Source organism: Rana temporaria, chromosome 3 (assembly GCF_905171775.1).
Source record: "Rana temporaria chromosome 3, aRanTem1.1, whole genome shotgun sequence".
NCBI lineage: Eukaryota > Metazoa > Chordata > Amphibia > Anura > Ranidae > Rana > Rana temporaria.
In genome coordinates this window covers 459,879,203-459,897,525 of record NC_053491.1, presented here as the reverse complement: position 1 = coordinate 459,897,525, position 18,323 = coordinate 459,879,203, and the positions used below count along the sequence as shown (strand labels likewise).

At 47.4% G+C, this 18,323-nt stretch overlaps 1 protein-coding gene across 2 annotated transcripts in view; it reads right to left on the bottom strand.

Annotated features, from left to right (window-relative positions):
* STAG3 (stromal antigen 3) overlaps window positions 1-18,323 on the bottom strand; it is a 137,122-nt gene that overhangs the window by 45,275 nt on the left and 73,524 nt on the right. The window contains exons 18-24 of one of the 2 annotated variants that reach the window (XM_040346752.1): window positions 17,793-17,882; window positions 16,813-17,013; window positions 13,595-13,665; window positions 7,648-7,735; window positions 7,486-7,566; window positions 5,916-6,008; window positions 4,769-4,934 (exon numbers count right to left, since the gene is read on the bottom strand). In XM_040346752.1, the coding sequence (XP_040202686.1) occupies window positions 4,769-4,934; window positions 5,916-6,008; window positions 7,486-7,566; window positions 7,648-7,735; window positions 13,595-13,665; window positions 16,813-17,013; window positions 17,793-17,882 (790 nt within the window). The remainder of the gene's footprint in view (window positions 1-4,768; window positions 4,935-5,915; window positions 6,009-7,485; window positions 7,567-7,647; window positions 7,736-13,594; window positions 13,666-16,812; window positions 17,014-17,792; window positions 17,883-18,323) is intronic. The other variant, XM_040346753.1, reaches the window with a different exon arrangement.

Sequence of the window (18,323 nt, the reverse complement as noted above, 5' to 3'; positions counted from 1 at the left end):
TGTATGGACTGAGCACGTAGGGGGGATTTTCACTAGACACTAAGCCCGCCGATCAATGACATTAAAGGGATCTGATGATTGGGATAGTTCAGGTCACAGTAGGGAACTGGTGACACCACTTTCGTACATGGGGCTGCGACTTCCACTTGGCTGCACATATAAGTATTGCGAGATGCAGTTATTTCAACACAAAACAGAGCTTATACGCTTAAATACAGTATTTGTAAATCTGACGGACTGTTTAAATGTGAAAATCAGAGGTGTTCTGTCACATTAGCAATAAACAGTCCGTCGGATTTTCAAACACTGTATTTAAGCACATAAGCTCCGTTTTGTGTTGAGAAGAACTGTGAAATCTAAAACTCTGGTGGGTGTAACAAGATTTGTCTTTTTTTTTTTTTGCTGATCCGAAAATGATCCGATCCGTGACTCCTGATCCGATCCGTGAGTTTTGTTGATCCGTTGCACCCCTAGATGGCGGTGGGGGTGATTCGTACAGCTGGGAGGATGGCGGTGGGGGGGGGGTGATCCCTACAGCTGGGAGGATGGCGGTGGGGGGGGTGATCCCTAGAGCTGGGAGGATGGTGGGGGGGGTGATCCCTACAGCTGGGAAGATGGCGGTGGGGGGTGATCCCTACAGCTGGGAGGATGGTGGGGGGGGGGGGGTGATCCCTACAGCTGGGAGGATGGCGGTGGGGGGTGATCCCTACAGCTGGGAGGATGGCGGTGGGGGGGGTGATCCCTACAGCTGGGAGGATGGCGGTAGGGGTGCAACGGATCGTCATTGATCCGTGATCCGAACTGAAAAAGATTGATCCGAACCGCACACACGTGATCCGAGGATTGTTTTCTAAAAAATAAATAAATAATAATTTGCGCATGTTCAGTCCACACACAGCGTGGTCATGGTGAACGGAGGAGCTTGAATGCCCCGCGTCATTTAAATCCCCTGTATGGGAGTATTTTGGCTTCCCTGTCAAATATAATGATGAAGGAAAGAGGTTAGTGGATAAAACCGTGACGGTGTGTAGGCACTGTGGCACAAGAAGGCCATATGACAGTGGGAACACATCAAGTATTGTCACTAGGGGTGCAACTGATCCGTACGGATCAGCACCTTCGGGTCGGGACATGCGGCGATCCACGGGCCTCCCGCTCCATAGGAAAGGCCGCGGCTTCGGCCTAGCTATTGAAGCGGCGGCCATTGAGGTCCACCCGGCGCGGGGGATGCAGGCTGCTCCTCGGAAGTTTGTGGGCACTTGAGCTCAATATGTCATTGACTCCTAACAGCCCAGCGATGAGCTCCATGCTGCACCTTGAGGAATCCACACGGGGAGCCGCTGCCGCCGCCGCACCGGGCGTCCTGCTGCTTGCCAGAGAAGAGAGAGGAGGCGATCGGGGGGGATCTGTATGGACTGAGCACGTAGGGGGGATTTTCACTAGACACTAAGCCCGCCGATCAATGACATTAAAGGGATCTGATGATTGGGATAGTTCAGGTCACAGTAGGGAACTGGTGACACCACTTTCGTACATGGGGCTGCGACTTCCACTTGGCTGCACATATAAGTATTGCGAGATGCAGTTATTTCAACACAAAACAGAGCTTATACGCTTAAATACAGTATTTGTAAATCTGACGGACTGTTTAAATGTGAAAATCAGAGGTGTTCTGTCACATTAGCAATAAACAGTCCGTCGGATTTTCAAACACTGTATTTAAGCACATAAGCTCCGTTTTGTGTTGAGAAGAACTGTGAAATCTAAAACTCTGGTGGGTGTAACAAGATTTGTCTTTTTTTTTTTTTGCTGATCCGAAAATGATCCGATCCGTGACTCCTGATCCGATCCGTGAGTTTTGTTGATCCGTTGCACCCCTAGATGGCGGTGGGGGTGATTCGTACAGCTGGGAGGATGGCGGTGGGGGGGGGGTGATCCCTACAGCTGGGAGGATGGCGGTGGGGGGGGTGATCCCTAGAGCTGGGAGGATGGTGGGGGGGGTGATCCCTACAGCTGGGAAGATGGCGGTGGGGGGTGATCCCTACAGCTGGGAGGATGGTGGGGGGGGGGGGGGGTGATCCCTACAGCTGGGAGGATGGCGGTGGGGGGTGATCCCTACAGCTGGGAGGATGGCGGTGGGGGGGGGTGATCCCTACAGCTGGGAGGATGGGCCCGTGTACATGGAGCCTAAAAAAATACAGAAGAGCGGAACTGTACTTTTTGGGTAACGTTTCACTTCAAAGTTGAATCAAACCTAAAGTTCCACTTTAAACTTTCCCATTGAAATGAGGAATAAAATGGAAATGTGTTTGTTGGTCGGGTATTCAGAAGCTCTCCTCCTACATACACATTTTATTCAGTCTTTATTGCGCACACCAAAACAATGTAACATTTTATTATACATGGGTGATGTTTTAAAATCAATAAGCCTCTGCTTTGGGGACGGGGCTGGAGGCGGGGCTGTGTCACCGTTTGCTCCCTATCACAGAATGCAGCCTAATGTATCTGCATGTCTCTTTCTCTTCCGTCTCCCCTCCCCCGCTCTTTGTATGCTTCTCATTAGATCTGCATGTTCTGTCCCGCCCCCCCCGCTCTGTGTATGCCTCCTCGTCACTTCCGTGACAAATTGTGATGGGTTCACTGAAGGGTAGTGTCGTGAATCCCCTGGAACGCATCACATTTGGCGTTGGAACGCATTGTGCATGCGCAGTTCGCCGCCACGTGACTTAGGCTGCATTCTGTGATAGGGAGCAGAATATGACACTGCACCGGCCCTTAGTTTCTAAATAAATCGCCAACACCGGCGATCGGCAGAGGGATATATGGAGTGAAGCAGGTCTGGGGTTTGGTACCAATGGTAGAGTATCTTATATTGATCTTCTTTGTACAAGGTACAGATAGAGCTCTTAGAGGCCTGTGACCAAATTAATTGGCACGATTTCAAGGGTAACTCCTCGCCCAGGTCCTGCTCCCACTTAGGCCGGGTACTCACGAGCAAACATGTACGGTGAAACCGGTCCGTCGGACCGTTTTCACCGTACATGCCTGCCAGAGGGCTTCTGTACGATGGTTGTACTAACCATCGTACAGAAGTCCGCGCATAAACACTACGCGGGGCGTGTCCGCGTCGTCGCCGCGACGATGACGCGGCGACGTGGGCGGGCCTGCCATTTAAAGGCTTCCACGCATGCGTCGAAGTCATTCGACGCATGCGAGGGACGGCGGGCGCTCGGACATGTACGGTAGGTCTGTACTGACGACCGTACATGTCCGAGCAGGCAGGATTCCAGCGGACGGTTTTAAAACACGTCCAGGAATATTTGCCCGCTGGGAAAAGGCCCGGCGGGCAAATGTTTGCTGGAATTCGGCCCGCTCGCGCCTACACACGACCGAACATGTATGCTGAAACTGGCCCGCGGACCAGTTTCAGCATACATGTTTGGTCGTGTGTACGGGGCCTTAGGCATATAAGCATGCCGAGGTCCAGATGGGGAAGGATCTGTAATTAAAAGTTGGTACGTACGCGATATCATACCCCTAGGGCAGGGGTCTCCAAACTGCGGCCCGAGGGCCAGATGTGGCCCTTTTTCTAGCCGTTATTTGGCCCTTGGAGCACTATTCCTCCCACTGACACCAACAATGGGGCAATATCTCTCACCGATACTAATGATGGGACACTATTCCTCTTACTATTAGGGGCACTCCTCCTCCTATTGACCACCAACCCTGAGGCCATATTTCTTCTCACTGATGCTGGGCCCGGGACATTTTCTGCCCCTGCTGGCCACAATCCGGCCCTCCTAAAGTCTGAAGGACAATTAACTGCCCCCTTTTTTTTAAAGTTTGGAGACCCCTGCCCTAGGTAATGGGTCCTTCAAACAGAAGACCCTCTCGAATTCCGTCAGAGGGGAGAACTGGAGATTTGTGAATAAGGTGTAATTTTAACTTATTCCTTACTCCATAAAGGTCCCTTCAGTTGTGTGACCGGTCCTGCAAAACCTCAGCTAAAGCCTCCCGGATTAACCGCCCTGCATTGTACATGATGATGCCAAGGGACCGCCCACAGACCATAGCTTCTGGGAGGAGAGGAAAGTGCCAGGGTAGGGGTTAGGGTAAGCAGGGCTTGTTTTCAGCGGGAACGCAGGGGAACGCAGTTCCGGCACCTCCTGGACTGACTGTATGTAATAGCAAGGGGTGCTGGGGTGTGCTGCAGGGTATTGATGCTCACTGCTGTGGATCTATTTTTGCAGGGGGGGGGGGTCTATTGTTGCTGGGGGGTCAGTTGTGGGATGGGTCTATTGTTGATGGCTGCCAGAGAGTCTATTAATGCTGGCTGTGCGGAGATCTGTTGATGCTGCTGAGAGTATATTATTGCTGGGGGGGGGGGGGGGGGGTTTGTTGCGGGTGGTCCATTGTTGTTAGGGGGATCTACTGTTGCTGGCTGCAGGGGATATATTTTACTGCTCATCTTGATATCATTACCAAATTCTATACAAATTACTTAGCACCACAAATATATACTTGGTTCTAGATTGTCTAAAAGGGGCAGTGCTGGGAGGTGGGTAGAGGGTGGAGAAAAGGGGTGACCCGGAAAGGGCGAGTTCCTGCACCTATTGTCTGAGAAAAAAAGCACTGAGGGTAAGTAATAATGCCTCTTCATCTAACCTCTAGAAATAGGGAGCATTTAACGCTTGGAACGCTGGGGATCTCCAATGCAAGGTTAGACATTTTGTCTAATTCCCGGAGTTGGGCTTTAAGTATAAATCACCTTCTAGATCTGCAGCATTTGTGAACACATGATCGACAAGGAAGCCAGCTAGCTCGGCCTGCAGAGACAGGTCAGGTGTGCAGACAAGCGGCTGGAGATACGAGCGATCGTCGCGGCTCAGGTGGTCATTGAAGATCACTAGGAGATCGCTGAGAAGTTTAAATGCCTGAAAATACAGCAGACAAGTGTACAGAGAAAGACAAAGAGAAGAGGTATACAAATCATAGACACAAATCATTCATGTATTGCATAGTCAGACATTGAGGACTGTATTGCATAGTGATTTGCCCAGTGACAGCCCATGTACATTCTTTCTGTGCGAATGGGGAAAAAACTTTCACAGCGCAAAATGCTGTGTAAATTCTTTAGAAATACATTGCACCCTTTTGGAGTATTTATCGTTAATAATATATTCATTCTTAGCTCTCTGGCTGCTCTGCGTAGTCTTTAGCATGGAGGTAATTGTAAATCCTGCTGTTTCCCCAAGGTAACCCTATGTTAGTGTCCCTAACAGTAAAGCAACCCAGTAGCCTCCTCTGTCCTTATTTACTTCCCCAACACTAAAATCTTAATTTCTGATGACACCTGACCAACACCTAGCTCTCACCATTAGACTGGCCATACAAGGTTCGAACGAGATTTGAACCATTAATGGGCAGACTAAATGTACCAAGTCGATCGATCGCAAAAATATGAATATGTTGCACACCACGACTGTGATCCAAAATCCTTTATTGGGACATCCAAGAGTGACACCACAAGAGCAGATTGGATGAAGATCAGATCACATTTTATGACCAATTTGTGCAGAAATCCATATCATTCCAAAAGGGATCACATACTTTGTATTGCAACTGTACAACTGTAATAGAGTGGATTATAGGATTTTACAAGCATTTTTAACTAGGGCTTATTTTCGGGGTAGGGCTTATATGGCAGCCCTCCTGGAAAATAACGCTAGGTCTTATTTTCAGGGTAGGCCTCATTATCGGGGAAACACGGTGCCAGAACAGGTGAGCTTTGGAGCCTTGACAAACACATGACAGATAAAGTTTTTGTTCTCAAAGATGATCATTTTACTGCTGTACTGCAGACTATCTGCCACAAAGGTAGAATGACTGTAGACTTTAATTCATGATAACATTACCTGTTCTCTGACCCTGCGATTAAGATCGGACAGAAAACTCTGACACAACTCAGTGAATGTGTGAAGTCTCTTACTCAGAGCTGTCACCTCCTCCTGATAAGAGAGCGAACAATGAGGGGGATGAGGGATGGAGGCAGTGACACAAACTTAGATGAAAAAGAAGAATGACGGGACCAACGAACGAACAAAATAAAACTATTAGTACAATCAGGAGACTGACACTGAACAGCAAGCAACTATCCTTAGTTATATTTATTGGCATATCTGGTAGACATTTATAAAGGGATTGAAAAACGGTGAAGTATTTAAAAAAAGTGGGCTAGATTCATAAAGCCCGCCGTAAGTTTGTGCGGGCGTAGCGTATCTGAGATACGCTACGCCGCCGTAACTTAGTGAGGCTGGGTCTGGATTTACAAAGAACCTGCGCCCTAAGTTACGACGGCGTAGCGTACATCCGTTTGGCGTAAGCGCGCCAAATTCAAATTCTGAAGAGGTAGGTGTGTTTTATGTAAATAAAACATGACCCCACGTAAATGAGGTTTCTCACGAACGGCGCATGCGCCGTCCGTGAACGTATCCCAGTGTGCATGCTCCTAATCACGTCGCAAATAGTCAATGCTTTCGAAGTGGACGTAATTTACGCAAAGCCCTATTCGCGAACGACTTGCACAAACAAAGTAACATTTTCAAAATTTGACGCGGGAACGACGTCCATACTTAACTTTGGCTATGCCTCATATAACAGGAGTAACGTTACGCCGGAAAAAGCCTTACGCAAACGACGTAAAAAAAAACTGCCGGGCGCACGTACGTTTCTGAATCGGCGTATCCAGCTTATTTGCATATTCTACGCTGAAATCGATGGCAGCGCCACCTAGCGGCCAGCGTAAATATGCAACTAAGATACGACGGCGTAAGAGACTTACGCCAGTCGGATCTTAGCCTAATTTCGGTGTATCTTGCTTTCTGAATACAGAAAGAAGATACGCCGGCGCAGCTTTGAATTTACGCGGCGTATCAATAGATACGCCGGCGTAAATTCTTGCTGAATCTAGCCCAGTGTATTTAACCCAAGAACCTTTAGACACCTTTCACACTGGGGCGGTGGGGGCATTGGCGGTAAAGCACCGCTATTTGTAGCGGCACTATTCGGCCGCTAGCCGGGCGCTTTTAACCCCCGCTAATGGCCAAAAAAGGGTTAAAACCGCCCGCAAAGCGCCGCTTTGCCGGCGGTACTGCCCATTGATTTCAATGGGCAGGGGCGCTTTAGGAGCAGTGCATTTACCGCTCATACAGCGCCTCAAAGATGCGGCTAGCAGGACTGTTTTTACTGTCCTGCCAGCACACCGCTCCAGTGTGAAAGCCCTAGGATGCATCAAGGGCTTTAAGATGGCCATGGCCAGAAATGCTAGGGGGTGATTTTTAAACTGAATTCTCCTCAAAATACAGCATGGAGACATAAATGGATGGGTGGGGGAATTTGACTTGAATATTAAATGTGAATTAAAAAGTGTTTTTTGGTTTGTGGTGCTCAGATACATTGACGATCTACTTTGTGGATGAGTCTCACCTCCGATGGTTGGGAGTTGTTGAGATGGGCGAGAGTCCAGAGAAGAGAGAAGTAACAGCAGACAAGAGCTGGGAGGACAATCTATATAAAAAGAAGGAAGTCAATGTTGATAAAATGAGTTTGCCATGTGAGGTATGTGACATTAGGACCAGTCCATGGTACCTGCTCAGGAACCTCTCCGGTGTCTGCCGCCTTGTGCAGAATCTGGCAGCACGGTTCAAACAGCTCCCATTTGGTAAGATTGTAAGCACTGGAGAGAAGGTGGAAGAAGAGGATAATTTGCTATTAAACTTTCAATATGAAGCCAATCAGCGTTGTGCAAAAAAAAAGTTCTACTGCTGGGTTCACATATGAGCCGCATGCAGCTCCCAGCAGGGGTCCGGTGCGTCCTGTTCACCGTTTCAGGTCCGATTTCAGCCCAACTTTTGGGCCGAATTTGGACCTGAAACGGATCAAAAGACGTGCAAAACGCACCAGACCCGCTGCAGATATATGTGAACCGGCTCCATAGAGAACCGGTCAAAATCTGCTGCAAATGCGAAGATCCCGCATTCAATTCGCAATGGTGTGAACCCAGCCTAAATCGCTTAGGCCCGGTTCACACTGCCGTGACTTTGAAGCCGACATCCCAGGGCGACTTCGTCAAGACTTGCATATGACTTCTTTAACCACTTCAGCTCCGGATCATTTGGCTGCCAAATGACCGAACCACTTTGTGCGATTTGGCACAGCGTTGTTTTACCTGAAAATTGCGCGGCCGTGCGATGTGGCTCCAAAACAAAATTGACGTCCTTTTTCCCCCCCACAAATAGAGCTTTCTTTTGGTGGCATTTGGTCACCTCTGCAGTTTTTATTTTTTGCGCTATAAACAAAAACAGAGTGTAAATTTTGAAGAAAAAAAAAGCAAATGTGCGTGAGGCAGTCGGCAAGCGGTTAACCACTTGCCGACCACATTGGCTCGTTCCCTTAAATTGCCGTAGGCGTATGTCGGCTCTTTTAGGAGCTATAGCAGGCACGCGCGCACGCGCTGCACAGTGGGCTGAGCTGATGCGTGTGGCCGCGATGTCCGCCGGTCACCCACGATCGTACCACAGAGAGCCAGAATGGAGTCCTGTCAATGTAACCAAACAGATCCCGTTCTGACTAGTGTTTAGAAACAGCGATCTCTCTCCTCCTGCAGTCAATCCCCTCTCCCCATAGTTAGAAACACCTCCTAGGGAAAACATTTACCCCATGATCACCACTAGTGTTAACCCCTTCCCTGCCAGTGTCATTTATACAGTTATCAGTGCATTTTTATAGCAACAATCGCTGTATAAATGTCACTGGTCCCAAAAAAGTGTCAGAAGTGTCTGATTTGTACCACGCAATGTCGCAGCCCTGCTAAAAAACACAGATCGCCACCATTACTAGTAAAAAAAAACAAATGAATACTAAAAATGTCATAAATATATCCCCTATTTTGTAGACACTATAACTTTTGCGCAAAACAATCATTATACTCTTATTGCATTTTAACAAAAATACGTAGAATACATATCGGCCTAAACTGATGAAGAAATTACTTTTTTTTACATTTTTTGAGGGATATTTATTATAGCAAAAATATATATTTTTTTCCAAAATGTCGGTCTTTTTTTGTTTATAGTAAAAAAAAATGCAGAGGTGACCAATACCACAAAAAGAAAGCTCTATTTGTGGGAAAAAAAGGATTTGGTACAGACCGCACAATTTGTCAGTTAAAGCGACGCAGTGCCATATCGCAAAAAACGGCCTGGTCATTAAGGGGGAAAATCTGGTCCTTAAGTGGTTAACAGAAGTCAATGCAAATTGTGCCGAAGTCGGACCAAATGTAGTGCAGGGATGTTTTTCTAAGTCGATTGCACTGAATGGGGCGCGACTTGTCGTGCAACATGTGCTCTCAAAGTCGGAGCGCATGTCACACCAGTGTGAACTGGGCCTTAGGAAAGGCGTCTCAACAGGAGAGATCGCAAAAATCCAGGATGCATGAGGGCTAACAAGCATCAACCAATCAGCTGCCAAAGTTGAACTTGAAATTCATATTAACCATAATGGAAATAAAGCAAAACAAATGAGGTACAAAATGCAGGTTTTATTCTATCTTCATCTTGAAACGCACGTAGCCAAACTCCAGGAAAACTTTATTTTTGTAATTTTTGAACAGAATGATAGACTACAACCTACAGTGCCTTGAAAAAGTTTTCATACCCCTTGAAATTTTCCACGTTTGTCATGTTACAACTAGAGGTGCACCGAAATGGAAATTTCAGAAACGAAACCGAAATAAAAAAAAATGTCAGGCCGAAACCGAAAATGACCCATACCAAAAATGACAGTATATATTTTAAATAAAACGTATACATTTTTATATAACACATTGCTAATAGTATTAGCAAAACTTCCATGCGGTGCACCTTTAGCAGATATGAGCATTGTCATGGACCTGGCCTTGCAGTGCTAGAATGTTTCTACTTGAAATCCTAATTCGTGTATATCAGAAAATGGGACATTACTGACAGTTCATTGCAGGAGATACTGGACACATTACAAGTGGTATAGTTGTCCTGACTAGGTCAATAGACAATGACCCTTCAATGCTTAGCTCAGACTATTGAAATGCTAAGTGGAACCAGCTTGTGAAATACCTTTTATTGTGTTCTGCAGGTTAAGAGCGGGTGTCGGAGACAGTCCGTCTGGCTAGAATTGTGGATTGAAGGTTAATTTAATCTATTATGTATGTTTGAAGATGTATGTGTTTACGCTAAGGGACTTTGTATTGTTCTAAAGGTCAGAAGCCTCCTGTCAGCTGTATTGAATTAGCATTCTATTGTCTAAAGGAAGGTAACCTCTCAGAGGTAGTAATTAAGTAGACCGGGTTATTGTGTACATTGATTACCCCCTGGGGCTTCTGTCTCAATACACAAGTCTTTCTATCCAAGCTATTGGACCAATCCCTGTTGACTATTTCAAGTCCTCATTTGCATGGTCAAGGAGGACCTGAGTGAAGACTGCATATACTTTACAATTGACCAATAGGAAAGCGGTTGTTGGGAGTGGGATGTTCCAAATTCTGTATAAAAGTGTGCTGTGTACTTGAAAATAAAGAGTCCTGTTGGAACTTACATACAGCCTGCCTGGTGTTTGTTCTTAATGGGTCCGAATGGCACATAGCTGTAATTCGGATCCCGGAACCTTGGATGACTGGACCATCAGACGTTGCAATCTGCAAGCTGACTCAATGGTAGTAGAGGAGTGTCGGGAGAGCAGAACCGGGCGAGCAAAGGATCTCGTCACAAGCATGTTCTGGCACATTGACCATCAGCGGGGAGCATATTCTGGCACACTGACTGACCATCAGTGGGGAGCATGTTGTGGTACACTGACCATCAGTGGTGAGGTAAACATGGTCTGGTGTACTGGTCATTGTGGTCAATGGGGTGGTAAGTGATATTGGTGCTGAAACTATAGGAAATCAATCTACCTCTGCCCATGGAGCAATCTATGCATGCTATAGACCGGAACCCTGACGGTTGACAGAACCTTGGCTGATAAGAGATTGGAATAACGGTAACGCAATAAAACATTTGTGTGGAAGAGGGTTCCAAATAAAGGCAGTGGTTAGGAAGTAAGCAGTATTGTGTACTGTGTGCCCCCTCTCCTTTCCTGTCAGTGCCCATGTGCAGAGTCCCCCCATCCGCGGCTCTTTGAGCACACGCAGAGACCGGGGTGTACACACAGAGAACACCGGGGTGTACACGCAAAACACCGGGGCGTATAAACGCACTGGTGCTCTGTGCACATCCACGCCGGGTGAATGCATGCTGCTCCCCTCCTTCCATGTCAGTTTCCTGGGCGGGCGCTAGGAGGAGCTGCCACTAGCAGCAGCGGGAGGAGGAGGAAGATTTATTTTTGGCCTCTGAATGGATGAACTTCGGATTGTCCTCTTCCGTTTCCAGCACTTTAACAAGCTGAGGAGCCAACAAGAAGTCCAAGTAGTGGCCGGCACTGACAATAGGAGTGGAGGGGGAGCCCCGGGCTGTGTGTGGTAATAATGCTGGGGCACTGCCTTGTCTGCAGGGCATGCATGCTGCTGCCGTACCTTACCTGTATGAGCATATGTACACAGGAGTGAGAAGGAGGAGGGGAGACTCTGAGGGGCGCGTCGGGATAATACACGGCGGCACCCAGCGGGATGACCCCGCCCCTTTTTCGGCACCATTATCGGCAACATTTTCTGTTTCGGCAAAATTTCGGCCGGCCGATATGTTTCAGCGGCCGAAATTTCGGTGCATCCCTAGTTACAACCAAAAACCTAAATGGATGTGATGGACCAACACAAAGTGGCACACAATCGTGAAGTGAAAGGAAAATGATAAATGGTTTTCAACAATTTTTACAAATAAATATGTAGAACCTCCTTTCACTGCAATTACAGCTGCAAGTCTTTTTGGGGATGTCTCCTCCAGCTTTGCACATCTAGAGAGTGAAATGTTTGTCCATTGTTCTTTGCAAAATATCTCAAACTCTGTCAGATTGGATGGAGAGCGTCTGTGAACAGCAATTTTCAAGTCTTGCCACAGATTCTCAATTGGATTTAGGTCTGGACTTTGACTGGGCCATTCTAACACATGAATATGCTTTGATCTAAACCATTCCATTGTAGCTCTGGTTGTATGTTTAGGGTCGTTGTCCTGCTGGAAGGTGAACCTCTCCCCAGTCTCAAGTCTTTTGTAGACTCGAACAGGTTTTCTTCTAAGATTGTCCTGTATTTGGCTTCATCCATCTTCCCATCAACTCCAACCAGCTTCCCTGTCCCTGCTGAAGAAAAGCATCCCCACAACATGATTCTCCCACCACCATGTTTTACGGTGGGGATGGTGTGTTTAGGGTGATGCGCAGTGTTAGTTTTCCACCACACATAGCGTTTTGCTTTTAGGCCAAAAAGTAAAATTTTGGTCTCATCTGACCAGAGCACCTTCTTCCACATGTTTGCTGTGTCCCCCACATGGCTTCTCGCAAACTGCAAATGGGACTTCTTATGGCTTTCTTTTAACAATGGCTTTCTTCTTGCCACTCTTCCATAAAGGTCAGATTTGTGGAGTGCACAACGAATAGTTGTCCTGTGGACAGCTTCTCCCACCTGAGCTGTGGATCTCTACAGCTCCTCCAGAATTCCCATGGACCTCTTGGCTGCTTCTCTGATGAATGCTCTCCTTGCCCGGCCATGTCTTGGTAGGTTTGCAGTTGTGCCATACTCTTATTAATATTTGTATCATTCTCAAAACTTTTGGCCACAGCTGTAGGCTTATAATGGAGGTGGGAGCAGGTTAAGGTATAGTTAGTATTTAACTGGACTTCCACTTTAAGGCCCCTTTCACAGTGGGGTGGGGGTGGCGTCGGCGGTAAAACGCCGCTATTTTTAACAGCGCTTTACTGTCAATTTTGCGGCTTTTCGGCTGCTAGCAGAGCACTTTTACCACCCCATTAGCGGCAGAGAAAGGGTTAAAACCACCACTTTGCGGAGGCGCTTTGCCGGCGGTATAGCCGCGGTTTCCCATTGATTTCAATGGGCAGGAGGGGTGGAGGTGTGGTATACACACCGCTCCAAAGATGCAGGTAGCAAGACTTTTTTTACCTTCCTGCTTGCGCAACACTCCAGTGTGAAAGCCCTCGGGGCTTTCACACTGGAGAGACAGCAGCGGCTGTTTCAGGTCGGTTTGCAGGCGCTATTTTTAGCGTCATAGCGCCTGCAAAGTGCCCCAGTGTGAAAGGGGTCTAACTGTAATAATAAAGAAAAAGAAAAATCATAGATCTGTCAGTCAGGGATTGATATAGATGTATATTGTTCTCATTCTATAGGCACGAAGTTGAACTTCAGCGGCTTCAACAAGAGAGAAGGAATCAACTTACTCACTAGGCAATATCTTCCCCACTTCCTTCTCACAATTAAAAAAAAATTATGTGATTTATTGATATGAAGCAACACAGGCAAGTCATTTTGCAGTCCAAGAAAAACAAGACCCCTTGTTTCATATTGAAATAATTTTACTCATCTCTTTATCATTTCTTTCATATTTGGAAGTGTTACCTGTACAGAGCCGAAAGTCTTTTCATTGTGGCAGCAGCATTATAGACATCGTCTTCATCCAGATCAGACACCTAGACAAAGAATACCCGGTGAGCATGTATAACCTAGACATGGGGTGCCCAACCTTTTGAAGAACAAGGGCCACTTGCGACTCGGTAACCGGTCACGGGCCACAATGAGAGGAGCAGGTGGATGGCAGCCCATTCTACTCTATAGAGCCCACTCTACTCTACTTTTTTTTTAAGTGAATAGGATTGGAGGTAGGAGACAAGTCCATTTACATCTGCCACTCCTTAGAGGTGAATGGAGGTCCCGATTGGGTTCGGACTGACTGTGTGAAAGGGACCTAAGGCTGCTTTCACACTGATGCGCTGTTGTTACCTGCACCGTGGGTGCAGCACAGTTCACTTGTGGCTTTCCTGCCGGTTAGCTGCACTTTGCCATAGACTTCTATTATATCCTGTAGGTGTGGTGCACTTTCAGAAAACTCACAAAAACTCGCAGGTAATAGAAGTCTATGGCTTAGTGCAGGTAACCCGCCAGATCAGTTTGAAAGCAGCCCAGTAACCACTGCAGAACAGATATGCCCATTTATATATATATATATATATATATATATATACTGTGGGCCAGATTCACAAAGAGATACGACGGTGTATCTACACACTGGTCCTATCTATGCGCCTGATTCATAGAATCAGTTACGCATAGATAACGCATAGATAACGTGGTGGGTAGGCACCCACCACGTGGGTACCTACCGGAGCATGATGGGACGGTGATGCCTGTATAAATGGGATGCAAGGCGCGCTTCCATCATTACAGCGACAACAGGCGACGAGGCAACATCGGAAGAAAGGAAGAGAAGACCCTGACGCCACAGAAGACCGCGCTGGCTGCCTGTTTGAAATCGAGCTAACACACAAACATAGCAGGCAGCCAGCGCTGAAGAAGAAGGCACCGGAGAGCTGCAGAAGAACCGGGGTTCGCCGAGTCAAGAGCGGAAGAGGGGAGAAGATGGAAGAAGCCCCCCGGAGTCCGGAGAAGCCCCCCCCGGAGAGCGGAGAAGACCCCCGGAGAGCGGAAGACCCCCGGAGAGTGGAAGACCCCCGGAGAGTGGAAGACCCCCGGAGAGCGGAAGAAGAAGCCCCCCCTGCTAATTGAGCTAATAACGAAGACAGGGGGGGCATCCGGAGCAGAATAATAAAATATTTTAAAAAGCCTTGTGTTGTGTGTTTACTAACTAACTTTTTGCCTACAGGTGAATAGATAGGGGTACGATGTACCCCATATCCATTCACTTAGGGTGGGGGGCCGGTATCTGGGGGCCCCCTTATTTGAGGGGACTCCCAGATTCCGATAAGCCTCCGCCCGCAGACCCCGACAACCAATGGCAAGGGTTGTCGGGAAGAGGTCCTGTCCTCATCAACATGGGGACAGGGTGCTCTGGGGTGGGGGGGCCCGCAGTGCGCCCCCCTGCCCCAGAGCACCCAACCCCCCCATGTTGAGGGCACGCGGCCTGGCACGGCTCAGGAGGGGGGGGGGGGCGCTCGCTCGTCCCCACTCCTTTCCTGGCCGGCCGGGTAGCGTGCTTTGGATACGGGTCTGGTATGGATTGTAGGGGGACCCCCTACGTCAATTTTTCGGCGTGGGGGGGTCTCCTTACAACCCATGCCAGACCTAAGGGCCTGGTATGCTCCTGGGGGGTGAACCCATGCCGGTTTTTTCTTTGAAAATTGGCATGGAGTTCTCCCTCAGGAATGCATGCCGCTGTCATTTTTTTTTTTCCCCGACGCAACTTTTTTAAGCCGTCGCGATCCTCAAAACTCGGCGTAACGTAACTTCGCGCATGCGCAGTACGGCCGGCGCGGGAGCGCGCCTCATTTAAATGGGACTCGCCCCATTTGAATAGGAACGCCTTGCGCCGGCGGAATTTTAGTTACACAGCCTGAAATTTCTAGATAAGTGCTTTGTGGATCAGGCACTTAGGTAGAAACTTTAAGGCAGTGTAACTTAAATGGGATTTTTTAAGTTACGCCAGGTTTTTGTGGATCTGGCCCTATGTTCCTAATTCACAATACAAGATACGCCTGAATTTTGGCTTGATCCGAGCGACGCAAGTCTCCTACGCCATCGTATCTTTGGCGCATATTTACGCTGGCCGCAAGGGGCGCTTCCATTGATTTACGCGTTGAATATGTAAATGACCTAGATACACCGATTCACGAACGTACTTGCGCCTGTCGCAGTACTCTACGCCGTTTACATAAGGCGTTTGTCCGGTGTAAAGTTATCCCACATAAAGCAGGGGTAAGTCATGTTAGGGTATGGACGTCGGAACAGCCGTCGTATTTTACGTCGTTTACGTAAGTCGTACGTGAATGGGGCTGGGCGTAGGTTACGTTCACGTCGTACGCATTGAGCCGTCGTATCTTAGGTAGTATATGCGACGTGATTCTGAGAATGCGCGAGCATGCGTCGTTCGTTCGGCCCTTCATTTACATGGGGTCACGGTTAATTTAAATAGATCACGCCCACTACCTTCCTACTTTGAATTAGGTGGGCTTACGCCGGCCAATTTACGTTACGCCGGCGCAACGTTGAGGGCGAGTGCTTTGTGAATACTGCTCTTGCCTCTCAGAGTTACGTTGGCATAGTATCTACTTTTTATGTCCACCAGACAGTTTCTCCCTCTTATCTATACTACCCAAAGAGAATGAAAAGTGGAGGTAAAATGGCTGCTAGTAGCAAAACAAGCTGTTTATGTTTCACACAATGCCTGTAGTTACTGACATAAAATAGGGTGGAAAATAACGATCACAGATTAGTATGGCGATTCTCATACTCTCTCGCTACTCTCCTTCTCTCAGTAATGTCCTCTCCTCTTTACTCTACTTTCCTGTCACAAACTTGGGCACTTCAAGGTAAACATACAATGAAAAGATGCAGAGTAGAGCTGCACGATTAATCGTTAAGAATCGAGATTGCGATTCTTTCCCCCTGGAAATCTTAACAAAGCATTTTCCCGATTCTATGCAGAGTTCTCTGCTTTTTTGGGGTCAGTGTCTCAAAGTGTTAAAGCCAGAGACAGCCAATCAATTACCATTTTCAGAAAAAGGTCAGCAATGGCTTCTTCTGGATTTTTCCTCTGCGTTGGTTTTCTTTTGAGCAAATCGCAGCAAGGCATTTTTATGAACTGGCCGGTGTGAATCTAATACCTGCATGATGTCTGGGAGAAGTTTTAGGAAGTAGTCACTGAGCCCGTCCACCAATTGGCTGACCGTGAGGTCTGTCTTCTTGTGCAAGGTCTGTTTGCGGTCAGATAAAGCGTAGAGTGCCCGGGAACAGCTCTCCAGAACCTTCGGGTCTGTGTGTTTCTCCAGGATCTCTCGTATTTGGGTCAGGAGAAGATGAAAGTACTGGGAAGATAAGAAAATGGCAGAATGTTTACCGTTTTAGACGCACTGGTCCATTACTGCCTAAAACGCACCGTAACTTTAAAAGTCTGCAGGAATTCCTGATACAATAAGAAGCAGCAACAGTCTTTCCTGGGCTGATGCGAGGTCAGTTTGGAGAACAAACAAAAAAAAAAAAAGTGCCTCTAAGCCCAGGTTCACATTGGGCTGCGGGAGTGAAGCAGAACTCGCACGATTTCACTCCCGCCTGTCAGTCCCGATTTTGACTGTGAATACAAGGACATCTGTGCAGGTTTCTGCACCGATATCAATGTAAATCGCGGGCCGAAATCGCAAAAAAGTAGTACAGAAACTACTTTGATGCAGCGTCGTACTGATTAGGACGGTGTCATTGCCAGCAAATGCTGCAGATTTGACACGTCAAATCACACCAGTGTGAACCAGGGCTAAGTGCAGACAGTTTATAGGTTTATTAGGTGCAATAAAATATAAGGGGCAACTCCCATGGAGTGAAGTAAAACAAGCTCATTGGAAAGAGGAGTCTGGGATGTCAGCGCTGGATGTCCCCGATGTGGAACGCCAGGGTGCACTGCTGCGCGGAGGAGGCCAGGCGGAAATCCTGTCTCTTTTTTCCTGCTCTGTTCAGACAGGGCCCTCTGAATTTCAGAGAGAGATAGAGAGAGAAAGAGACTGAAAGCAAACCGCTTCTGCAGTTTTTTCTCTCTCTAGAAAACCCCAAAATACTTTGTACTTAAACTTTGCATGTATGGGTTGATATTTACCTTTTCCAGCCGATCGGTACAATACATCTCCAGCTCTAGGTACCGCACCACCTTCAGGAAACTTTCCATTTTATCCGCATCAGCCGAGAACTAAAAAGAAATGCAGTCTGGTTAAGACGAACGGACCACATAAAGTGCAATCTCCTCCAAGCTGTTTACATTTTAGTTTCAAATACTATAGAACAGAGTCTAATGCCGCGTACACACAGTCGTTTAAAATGATCGTGTGTGGGCTTCATATCGTTTTTCGGCTTCTGAAAGAAAAAAAATTCGAACATGCTGCATTTTTTAACGTCGTTTTTTTTTAAATGTCGTTTTTCGTGTTCTAAAAAATTATCGTGTGTGGGCTAAAACAACGTTTTAAACCCGCGCATGTCCAGAAGCGAGTTGTGAGACAGAAGCGCTCGTTCTGGTAAAAAAAAAAGCGCAAATCATCTTTTACTAACAAGGAATCAGCTAAAAGCAGCCCAAAGGCGAATAGAACTTCCCCTTTAGAGTGCCATTGTACGTCACCGCGCTTTGTTCATCATT